Source organism: Tripterygium wilfordii, chromosome 6 (assembly GCF_013401445.1).
Source record: "Tripterygium wilfordii isolate XIE 37 chromosome 6, ASM1340144v1, whole genome shotgun sequence".
Taxonomy (NCBI): Eukaryota; Viridiplantae; Streptophyta; class Magnoliopsida; order Celastrales; family Celastraceae; genus Tripterygium; species Tripterygium wilfordii.
Genome location: NC_052237.1, coordinates 6,791,008 through 6,802,998, shown reverse-complemented (window position 1 = coordinate 6,802,998; position 11,991 = coordinate 6,791,008). Strand labels below are relative to the sequence as shown.

At 37.5% G+C, this 11,991-nt stretch overlaps 1 protein-coding gene across 1 annotated transcript; it reads right to left on the bottom strand.

Moving 5' to 3' along the window:
* Positions 1 to 890: 890 nt before the first annotated feature.
* Positions 891 to 3,203, bottom strand: LOC119999823 (polygalacturonase 1 beta-like protein 3). Its single transcript, XM_038847580.1, has 2 exons — positions 2,934 to 3,203; positions 891 to 2,835 (listed from the first exon to the last, which is right to left on the bottom strand). Exons 1-2 carry the CDS (start codon positions 2,982 to 2,984, stop codon positions 1,012 to 1,014), a joined length of 1,875 nt encoding a protein of 624 aa, XP_038703508.1. The 5' UTR covers positions 2,985 to 3,203; the 3' UTR covers positions 891 to 1,011.
* Between the last annotated feature and the right edge of the window lie 8,788 nt (positions 3,204 to 11,991).

Genomic DNA, 11,991 nt, shown 5'->3' with positions numbered 1-11,991 from the left:
CATTCTGTAATAGAATATATTCACAATCACAGTAATATAACTTGTTAAAACTAATATTTTCTAATTAATATTTTTTTTATATATATACATATAACATGTATAATTTAATGTCTTATTATATATATGAGGTACAATTTTAATTGACCTAAAAGTTCCTCTCGGTCCCACGTGACATTGAGAAAAAAAATGTCTTAATTTAATGTCTTATTATATGTATTTATCTATATGCAGTATTATATATAAAAGATACAATTTTTTTAATTCACCTTAAAAAGTCTTTCATGTATACTTTTAGCAAAAAAATTAGCTTAACAATTAATTTATTGTTATGGGGAAAACAACATCCCAAGGATAATAAGGGAAATTGATTTCCATCTTACAACTCCTTATTTTGAGTTGACTTATTATAAATTTTGTTTGACTAATTTTGTTTTCTTATATCCAAACACCACAAAATTAAGAAAGCATTTTCAAGAGGTTGATTTTCCGTCAAATAAACGGAGTATTAATGTCCAAATGTTTTCTTTCCTATTGCCAGAGCCGAAATTCACATGCACAAAATTCAATGACTTGGCTGACAATTTTGCTTGAAATGATGCTTCAAATACTCTTCCACACTTCCACTTGGGGCTCCGCCACCATATCATAAAATTTAGTGCTACTAGTACCAGGGCCTCCAAACTCACAAACTCTGCCAAGTGGAAGTGGTGTATATATATCTATATATATCCATATGTGTATATATATGTAAGATTTGTCGCAGCAGGTCAACATGGATGGTCTTTCTGGACCACCTAATCTTTTTTATTCACGTGTTCTTTTGATTTTTATGTGGATATAGATATACTGCTTCGGTACTTGTTAAGATATGAAAAACAAAATCCAAAAAAAAAAAAACACACAACCTCATTAGCTTACTTTAAATAAATTATATCAAATTGAGCTCGAGCCGGCGGCTAAGTTGTCTTAGCCAACGGTTTCAACCCAAATTACCAAAGGTTTGCACCCACTCTAATCAGCAATGGTCCACGTCATATCGTTCTCGAATATCCAGTGACAAACCTCGATCCGACCTGGACTTGAACCTAAAGCTAAGAAAGCTCCATGGGTCGGGCTCCAAGATGTGGTATCCAAGTGACAGATGGCAACACCATGGTTGATCTTGGCCTTCGTTGATGGATCTAATAAATCCGCTTCGTATACCCGAACTTTAGGGACTGAATGGCAGTAATATAGCAAGTAGGGGTATAAACTCTGGTGGCAAGAAACGGACTTGCTTACTCTTCCGCCGTTAATTCCTTTAACCAACCCGATCTGGATATTCTGCTTTGACCCCTTCACGTTGTCAGTTGAACGAACAGCCACGTTTCGGCCCAAAACTGAGCTCGTGAAGTCGATCATGTCCTCGATGGAGGTCACGCAGCGCTTCGTTTCGCCGGCGCTTGGAGCTCTCTCGCACTCGCTCAAAGCATCTTTGATTATGGTTTCCATGGTTGAGTTGTCACTCGCGTGGAAGATTTGCTTGATTTCGCCAACCTTGGAAGTTGAGAATGGTAATTTTGAGACTATTGTCCGGGGCAAAAATGATCTTTTCGGCATTTTATCTCTAATGTCCGGCATAGGCATCACGGTACCCTCCTTGAGCATGGATTCTCTGAAAAATTTGCCCGGTTCAACCCACTTATTGACCAAACTGCCACTCAGCTTCTTTGCGGTTTGCTCGGAGTTGGCATCAGTATATTGTTTAAACGACATTGCCTTCTTGTTGGTGTACTCTTTGAAAGTGCTGTTGACTCCATAGATCTTGAAGCCTATAGCCTGCCCTTTCGCAGCCTCACCGTAGCCAGTGAACCTGTCTGAACCTGGGTTGAACGTTTGTCCGTAATTACCGAAATTTATTTTTTCGGAATTGGATTTCTTGCCGTACGATTGAAACGTATCGTCGCCGATATTGGATTGGTCTCTGTAGCTGCTGAAGCTTTCAGTGCCTGCATTAGCTTCTGCTCCGTAATTCTTGAAATTATTCTCAGGAACATTTCCGTTGAACCCGTAAGACGTAAAGGAATCATTGTTCACATTTCCCTTCTCGCCATAGTTGTTGAAATTGGAAGTAATGACATTGGAATCCTTGCCGTAGCTAGAGAATTCATTGGGGGAGCCATTTGCGTTCTTGCCATAACTGGTGAAGGTCTCGCTCCCCGAATTAGTTCGGTCCGTGTAACTCGTGAAGGAGTGGGTCCTACCATTGGCATCGTCGTCATAGGAAGTGAATCGGAGATTAGGCACATTGACATCCGGGTTGTAATTCCTGAACTCCCCATCGCCACCGGTGGCTCCGGTAGCATAGGTCTGGAAGCTCTGGTCGACGACATTGCCGTCAGAGCCGTAAAGGGAAAACTTGTCCTTGTGACCCCCCGAGTCGCGGCTGTACCGTCTGAACGAATCAACAGCGACGCCTGAATAGTTCTTGAAGGAATCTACTCCGCCGAGCCTGTCAGTGCCGTAGTTCGCGAAGTTTCGATCAATGAAAGGATCATAAGACACAAAGTTGGAGTCACTGTCATGCTTTTCCAGACTAGTAGCCAAATCGGGGAAGCAAAACAGTTTGGCAGAGGAGCAGAAAGAGGAAAGGTGAGTTGAGAGCGAGTTGTGAGCAGCGAGTCTGGCAAAATTAACGGCGTCAACACTGTTCAATGGAGAAGCCTTGGAGAAGAGAAAATTAGGCTGGGGTAGATTGTTGTGGATCTCTCTGCTCCAATACCGCATCAGATAGGCCTTGGGCGAGAATGGGTTCTCTCCGGATGCATCGCTCCCAGCTCCGGCAATATGGTTCACCTGCATTGCTCCAAAAACAACAATCAATTCACAATAACAGCATTGATAATCCTTTCTAGAACTACAGAGACAAACCGAGAGAGAGGGACTTGGCTTACATTATTAGAAAATGAGAGAAAGAAGAGACAGAGGAGGATGAAGAGGTTCATGGGTTTGTGATTTTGATTCAGGAAAAATTCTGTTGAGAATGTTGGTGGGTCTGTTGGTTTTGTGTGTATATATATAAAACAAGATTTTTTTTTCCTCTGATGTCAAGAGGGAGAGAGTGAGAAGATTGGTGCTGGAAGGCAGAGTTAATGAGGTTTGACAAAGAAGCGCACCGCTTGGCTTGGGGGAGCCTGCTCTGTTGAATGTGTCTGTGTGTGTGTATATATAGGACCTGCAAAGTGGATGGAGCATGATTAAACAGTAATTATATTAATTAATTAAAATTGTAAAAAAATCAGTTCATTCATCGAGTGTTGTGTAGTCTGGATATAGATTTCAAAAGGGTTTTAGGGGGGTAATTGATTGTAGGTTGGTGAGTGAAGAAGGTAGAATCTTGATGTGATTCCTGTGTTTTAATCATAAAATGAATTATTACAACAAAGTGCACTTGACATTTGATTAGGGACGATGACAAAGCTCGTGAACCCAAAGATGGCACCATCATCGAAAACGCGTCTCGTATTTTTGGTTGAAGACAAGTTTTGTTTTTGGATGTTGGTGACCATAAACAAAAAGGTATTTATATGTCTAGTCTGTGACTCTGTGTTCCTAAGTTTTATAATAAAATCATAAAACGCAAGTGAATCGTTGGTTGAACAGCAATCAGATTGCATGTAAGGGATCATCCGTCCATTAGATCGTGGATTCGAATCTTATCCCCTCCCCAAATATCTGTTTCAAAAAAATAATAATAAAATAAAATCATAAAATTATATCACTACTCTGTTTTTAAGTAGAAATTGATATTCACTTTGACAACTTATTCTTTATTAAATGGAGCATCAAATCCAGTAATTGTCATTTTGGTTATCCAACCCAGCAAATAGAGTCTTCAACGGAGGAACCAGGTGGGGATGCAAATTTGAAGATTCAAATATTTGGATGCGAAAATTGTTCTCCAAGAGACAGAAATGGGAGAATGCAAAATGACAGGTACTCTTTCTCGGGTTTCATCAATCTTGTCCTCTGTCTCTGTAAGTAGGCCGATTATTGCAGGACATAAATTTGCCCAACGTCACGGTGGAGCTCAAGATCGGCATAGTGATCTCTCAAATCTTTGACTCGATTGAAGATTCGGAAGCACTATATGTCCATAATTTTGATGTCCATAATCTAGGTGGCATGAGAAAAAGTGTGGGGGACTATTTACTAGATGGCACGAGGAGAAGTGTGAGGGACCATTTTGTATTAAATGGTCCCTCTAGTCCCTCACACTTCTCCTCATGTCACCTAGGTTATGGACACCAAAATTATGGACACATATCATTTTGGTTGAAGATTACATATGGACTTCTTATAATAGGCTAAGCTAAATGGACTAACTTGGGCTTAAGATGGGTTGGAGTTGGTAACAAAATTGAAAAATCAAATGAGGTATCAAAATACTGTAACCGTAATCAAATAAGTGTTTTGATAACTTATTTTGATGTCTCGCACTAGAGATGCTCACGATCCCACCACATCTCTCAATTGCTTACCTTTTGTCACTCCAAAAATCGTGTTTTCACTAGGGATGGCAAAAAAAATCGATCTGAGCACTATCCGTAGGGTATCCGATCCGTTTAAAATCCGAAAACCAATCCTATAGGTTTTGGAAACGGTTTTGGTTTTGGTTTTCAAACCCGTCATGGTTTAGGGTCTGGTTGGGTTTTTATGCCGGGTTTAGGGTACCCAAACCGTTTAATAAAAAGATCCATTATAGTAATAATATTATAAATCATCTATAAAGGTATACTACTAGGATACTAAATTATAACATGATAAAACATATTAAAACGTATGTATTTATAGAAACATACTAATAAAACTATAAATTTGAATAATTTGAATTATAAAATTATAATTAATATAAATCATACTCAATATTAATTTATATTAACATAATCATCAAAGAAAAAAAATAAAAATATTAAAGTTAAATGGTAAACGGGTACCCGATGGTAAACGGTTATGGAACGGTTCCGAGTTTAGAAATTTAAATGGTTTTTTAAATGGTTTTGGAACGGTTTTGGTATAGAACATCTTAAATGGAAACGGTTTTGGTATTTCCTAATTGGAAGAGTACCAGATCCGTTGTCATCCCTAGTTTTCACCACTACATAATATATATTTCATATTATATATCTGAAAAAATATCATATGTAGTATTGTATAAGCTAAAATGACTTGGAAGCAGATCCGACTTGAGCGATGTTGTAAATCCTCCCACATCTTTCGATGTGGTACATGTGGTATTTAACAAGCGAATTTAAATAAACATCACTTCATGTTCATGTTGCTGATACTTTTACGTAGTAAAAGAGTAGTTGTAGTACTTGTTAATTCTGATATTATATAAACAATTTAGTTATTTTTGTTTTTTTTTTCTCTTTAAATAATTAAATATTTTAAAATGTAATACATGCAACTAAAATATTAGTTTAATTAAAATAAAAAATAAAGTACCTATGATCAGTGTTATCAGAACCAACCTGTGGAAATAATTTTGGAAGGTTTAACCGGTTAGTTCGAAGGGTCATGGGTTGAACCGCATGTTTTTTAAAATAATTTATTTTATTTATAAATAATAATAGTAGTATAAAAATATATAATTAATCAAATATTTACATATATACTTAGTTAATTATATATGTTTATGATGTGTGATATTTTTATTAAGTGGTAAATACCACCTAACAAATATGATATTACCAACAAAAAAAATTAATATGTTATGAGAATGTTCATAAAAAAAATTGTTATGAGAATGTAAAAAAAAAAAAAAGTATAGACTGAATATTGTAAAGATGTTTAATAATGAAACACTGACCAAAAGTGATTTTTTTGTCTCTTTGTGGGTACTCTTGAATCCCACATCGGTAGAATAACTAAGATATTATGACAAACTTGAATATAGAAGCATGAGGAGAAAGCTTCACGTGAAAACAGCGGTCATCAAATCCTCTTGTTTGAAACCCGCAAATCGGCAAACCGCGCGGTTTATCATTTAACCGCGCAGGTCTGACGGTTCAGAACGGGTCAAGTGCTGATTCGGTTCAACAACAGAACCGGCTCTGCAAATTTGGGAATGATTGTTTGAACCGGTTAGACTGGAGGGCCGGGCCAGTTCTGATAACATTGCCTATGATAATGTTTCTACAACTAATAACTACTCATTTACCATTTTAAGAACATATTATATTAATATACTGGCAGAATGTTAATTTTTAAATTTTAACTCAAAATATATTCTTAGAGAAAAGTAAATTTTGTGAATTTTAAACAAAATTAAATTTAACACATTTTCTTATTTATAAGAATGCACATAAACTTTTTTTTTTTTTGAATACAGGGAAAGGGGATGGAGGAGGCTTGAACTCAAGACCTCTATGAGATACCATGCACATGAGTGTCATCTAAGCTACTCGTTGTTCTCAAGTAAACTTAAAGTTAATAGTTTGTAAATAAATATTTTTATAAGAAAAAACTATTAATTTGTCATAAAAATTATAAATTTATTCGTTAATGAGTTATGAATGATGTCTAATATTAAAAAATAGTAAAATAAAAAATTAAACAAAAATATCTTAACTATAAGTTTACTTGATGTCTAATGTCAAAAAAAAACGAAGAAAAAAATAGAGAAATATAAAATACAATCTTAATTGATCCCGTTTACGAATTTAATAGAACAAAAAATTTTAAAAAAATATTTTTTTTTAAAAGTTTATAGATCTGAATATATTAAGTTACCCAATAAATTAGGTAATTGAGACTTGTTGACACTCGGACTATCATAAAGATAGAGTACAATCAAAATGACTAAAAAAAGAAAAACACAAATACAAACATAAGGACGGTCTGGACATTTATAATTAGATTTAAATAGTTAAAGTATCATCTTAGTTCAAAAATATTTATATTGAAAATATTTATAGCATTCTTTGCATTGCACGGCACGTAGTTTACTTAATTTCAATTTTCAAATCTCTTCTAATCAGATTTTCCAGACCATTTAATTAAAAATTATTATATATTTTATTTAAAAATTATTCTTTACGATTGCATATCTAGACTGAGAGAAAGCGAACAAAGAAAATTAGAAAGTCGTTAATTAAACTCCTCCCAATTCTAATCCAAAAATGTGAGCTACCTAGAGATGGAATTCTCCCGATTTGTTAAGGACAATACTAAAGACCCCTAAAATTTTACTCCCAAAAGTTTCTCAAATCTATGTGACATTAAAATAGTCATTGATTAAAAACACACATGTAGGGTCTACTTCACATCCAACACTCTGTAGATACCCGAATCTACAATCGTTGAATAGTCAACGTAATTTATATGGAGGCCTTCTACAGCGGGGTCCTGTGAAACAAAGCAAGATTGAGATCCAAGAACTTGGGCTCCGGTGGGGTACCTGTCAAAGAACCTCCGACGCTCAAGTCAGTCAATCGAAATTATGTTGGTCAAAGCAAAGATATAAGAATTGTAAAGTGCGAATGCTGGTATGAGAATGGTGGATGCAAGATGCGAGGTCGCTATGAATGAGCTAAAGGTTGAAGAAGATAAAAGGGCTATGGGTCTCAGTCTCTCAGATTCCGTCCTCCGCTCTTAAGGAGTGGAAGGCCTTTTATAGTGGGGTTACTTGCCGACCAAGACTGGGTACAAGGTACAGTTTGCAGGTAGATATGGGAAGGTGGTGTCGGGTGTCAGAATGCGTGGCTTGTTTTGGTTGGTCAAGGATGGGATCGTACAAAGATCAGGCGGCTCAATGTTGCATGTTGACTGACTCGGCGTGCTTGGGTCAGAGGTCATATTTGTCTTATTGAGGTTTTGTCCGACAACAGTCTGAGATCACCATTGCCTCGATATGGTTTGGTCATACGATAGATATGGTATGAATTGTATGTATGCATGAACACGATATGCAATAGAGTTGAGTTGGATGGTTGATACCTGAAGTGAGAATGACTAATGCTCGCCAATTGTCCATAGCTTTGATTGACTTGGGCGTTGATCAACTCTGGCGTTGATTGACTGGGACAAACATGATCAATGACGATAGACGAGGTCGACAATCTCGAGCTTGGGCGCCCGAAGTTGGGCCGTTCTAGGGCGTTGGACGCTAGTAAACTTGTCCAACCTGGGTTCGTTCTGGTTACGTTGACCGACTGAATTGGGCGTTGACCGATGATCTCATGTTGACTGACAGCCAACCTAGCTGACTGGATCAAGTGTTGATTGACGAGTGGGCCAAGACGATTTTTGGCCACTACAGTTTGTCCCCCACTCTCGGAGTCAGACGAAGTCTGGCTGCGAGAGTAGTTCGTTGTTACTATTAGGAGGTTTGTTCGAGTGGCCTCGTTGACTGATATGGAATGTTGCTCAAGTGGACGCATTGGCAGACTTTGTTTGCTCAAGTGATCGTGTTGATCGACTTGGATGTCACTCAAGTAGTCGTGTTGACTGACTTGGTTCGCTCAAGTGATCGCGTTGATCGACTTGGATGTCGCTCAAGTAGTCGTGTTGACTGACTTGGTTCGCTCAAGTGATCGCGTTGATCGACTTGGTTTGCTCAAGTGGTCACGTTGACCGACTTGGATTGCTCAAGTGGTCACGTTTGACTGACTTGGGCTTGCTCAAGTGATTGTATTAATCAACTTGGATTGCTCAAGTGGTCATGTTGACCGACTCGGGTCACTCAAGTGGTCATGTTGATTGACTCGGGTTGCTCAAGTGATTGTATCAATCAACTTGGATTGCTCAAGTGGTCACGTTGACAGACTTGGATCGCTCAAGTGGTCATGTTGACCGACTCGAATCGCTCAAGTGGTCGCGTTGACTGACTTGGAATGTTGCTCAAGTGGTCATGTTGACCGACTTGGAATGTGGCTCAAGTGGTCGTGTTGACCGACTTGGGATTTTGCTTGGGCGGCCAAGGCTGCCATACCTGGATTTGTTTCAGTTGTATGTTTCGACAAGCATCATCTGTCTTAAAATGACGAGCAATTTGAGAAGTACCGACTTAAAATGGTGATCGCCGTTTTAAAGTTGCGGACTACTTGAGTCAATGTTATACAAGATTAGACATAGTAGAAAGTGGTGAGCCACTCGGTGAGCATGAGATAAAAGATAAGGTGTAATAAGGCAAGGTATAAGAGATAAGTCAATGTTTAAAGTGGCGAACAACCTGTGAAACACCAATGACGCGAGGCATAGGAAATTGCGAGAGTACGGTTCCAGTTGAAATAATACAGAATGATAATTAGTGTGAAACAAAATAATATGAATTCGAGATGCAATTGTCGTGAATACAATGTTAAAGTATTTCAAAAACATGGTGAGTTGTAAACAAAATAGAATGTGATTAGAAACAAAAAGGTGGCATCCATATATGAAAAAAGAAAGACGAATTCATGTCCCGAGAAGCATGTCTGCATGTGTATAAGTGATGAAACAGGTTAATAAGAATTGAGTCTCTAAGGTTGAATCGATGGGCGGGCGACATTCATAAGAAGCGCCAATGATGTGCAATATGTTATGATAAGACAAAGGATGCGTAATAGTAGAGAGGTAATACAATGGATGGGTGGCGTACCAAAGTGGTGGACTATTCAAGTTGTTTTGTTGTTTTGTGAGCTTTTAATGTATAAAATGTTTTATAAAAGAGAGAAAGATGTGTATACAGATGAGACAAGTTAGCGTTGAAAAAAGTAAAAGATATGTAAATATAGACAATCGAGTGATAAAGTTTATGGCGTATAATGTTGTCCGTCACTACAAGATGCAGTGATAAAAGCGTGACAAGAGATAAGATGTAATATTGTGAAAAATTAGAAAAAATAAGGAAACGGGTGTAAGTTTCCAAGATGGAAGAGAAGACGTTGACGGAAACGAGGATATTGGGGGAGAAGGAAGTTGATCGCCAGCAGCTTGAGTTGGCGGATTCGAAGAGAGTGGCGGCAGACGCTATTCGAAGGGTCGAAATGGTAGTCAACGAGATGGAGGGGTTCAGGACGCTGGTCGCGGATGCTAAGTCGGGCGAGCATAAGGCAAAGATGGGTGAATTGGTGGCTTCAGAGAAGTTGGGAGCGGTCGACCGTCAAAGGCGAGAGATGAATGCTACTATTTTGACTTTTTGAAAAGCGTGTGAGGTGGCCGTTTACACATATATATATAAAATGAGATAAAATTAGTGTTGAAGTACTAGACTTGAAGTTTGGCGAGCAAAGGTTTTTGGAGATCAATGTAAGAGATAGATTAGCAATAGAGTTTAGTTTTAAGATTTAAACAATGGATGATGAGTGGCGTGAGATAGGTTAGCAATAGAATTTGGTTTTAAAGTTCAAACAATATCTGAGTGGTGAGCCACGTAAAAGAAGCGCCAATGAAATAGTGTGTAACTCCCTTTTAATAAAATAAAGAATATATGCTAGAGAAAGATAAGTTATATAATAACTAATAAGCAAGTTAATATGTCAGTAGGAATGGCGGCCAAGGTTGGTGGCGCCATTATATAAAATTCAGGTATATATGAAATAGTTAACAGTAAAAAAATGTGTAAGTAAACAATTGAACAACTTTCAAGACAATGAATATATAAAATAATTGACATGCAAATGTGGCGGACAAACCGAGAAGTGCCATTGACATGGCGTGCAAGGTGAAATATATGAAAAAATGGGATAACATGCAAGTTAACGAAACAGGTTAGTATGTATAATAGAGGAAGGTAAGCGGCGAAGCAGTACACAGACATGTATAAGACGAATGTCATATCGAATTGGGAGATAAAAATAATACTTAGTTTGGATAAAGACAAACTTGGGTGAGGTTTGACGTGTAATATGTTCTAAGACTTTTAATGTGTAACATGTTATAAGATAAAAGATTGGTGTTGGCGGACAAAGGAGACTTGACGGTCAACGAAACAACGGAGACTTGGCATAGCGTGGCATTCAAAGTGTTCGTGTTCATTCCTTTTTAGAGAAATATAGCGCCAAACAATTGAAAATGAGTGGAAGACTAAACATACTTGTCAGTAGCCATTTAAAGATTAGTATCGACAAAAACATTTGTGTTGTAGTGAGTGTCAATGTATATATAAAATTAATGCATAGAAATATTGAATGGTAAAAACAATAAAGATAGAAAACAAGTGGCAATTTAATAATGTAGTGTAGTTTAGGAGATATGAGTCGAACATTGGGTGATATCCGATGGTGAGTGGGCATGGTTATAACGGTTTTATCATTGGATTTACTTCGAATGATCATGGTGGGGCATGGAAGTACCAAGGGGAAAGTCGACATTTTGCGACGAAACTAGTTAGGATCTAGTCCTATTAGCAACAATACGAGAATGAGTAAAGTCGGAGATGAGGGGGTCGAAGAAGTTGAGCAAGGGACAAAAGACAAAGAAGTTGAGTAAAAAGGCGGAGAGGGAGTTAGGAACGAGAGGTCATATGATGGTGATGATGTTGAGGCGAACAAGCCTACTTAGATATAGTTTTGTACTTTGCTTTTATTTTCACCTTTTGTTTGTATTTTGGGAACTTCGTCGATGAAAATGTCTCGATTTTTTTTTTCTTCTCTTTTGTGTTGTCAAATACACCGTGTAACTAGGTTGTGGATGGGACGATCGAAAATATATGAACATGACGGATGAGAGATGAGACTAACCCAATGTTCGAAAGTGTAGTAAAATGTCTCAGTAGCTTAACGTCTTTTGGTTGTTCGCCTTAGCTCTTTTATATTTGTGTGTCGTATATCCTTTGTCCCCCAGTTTGAGTGAAGTATCTGGTCAAAGGTTCTTTGCTCAAACTTAGTGTTAGTATAAACTAAAGTGGTGGGCCATAATACGGACTAACTAATAATACAGACAAGTCAACGGGTTTGTGATGAGAATTCCTTGGCGAACAAAACGTGGATAGCAAAGCCAATCAAAGACTGTTTGCTAATGAGACGA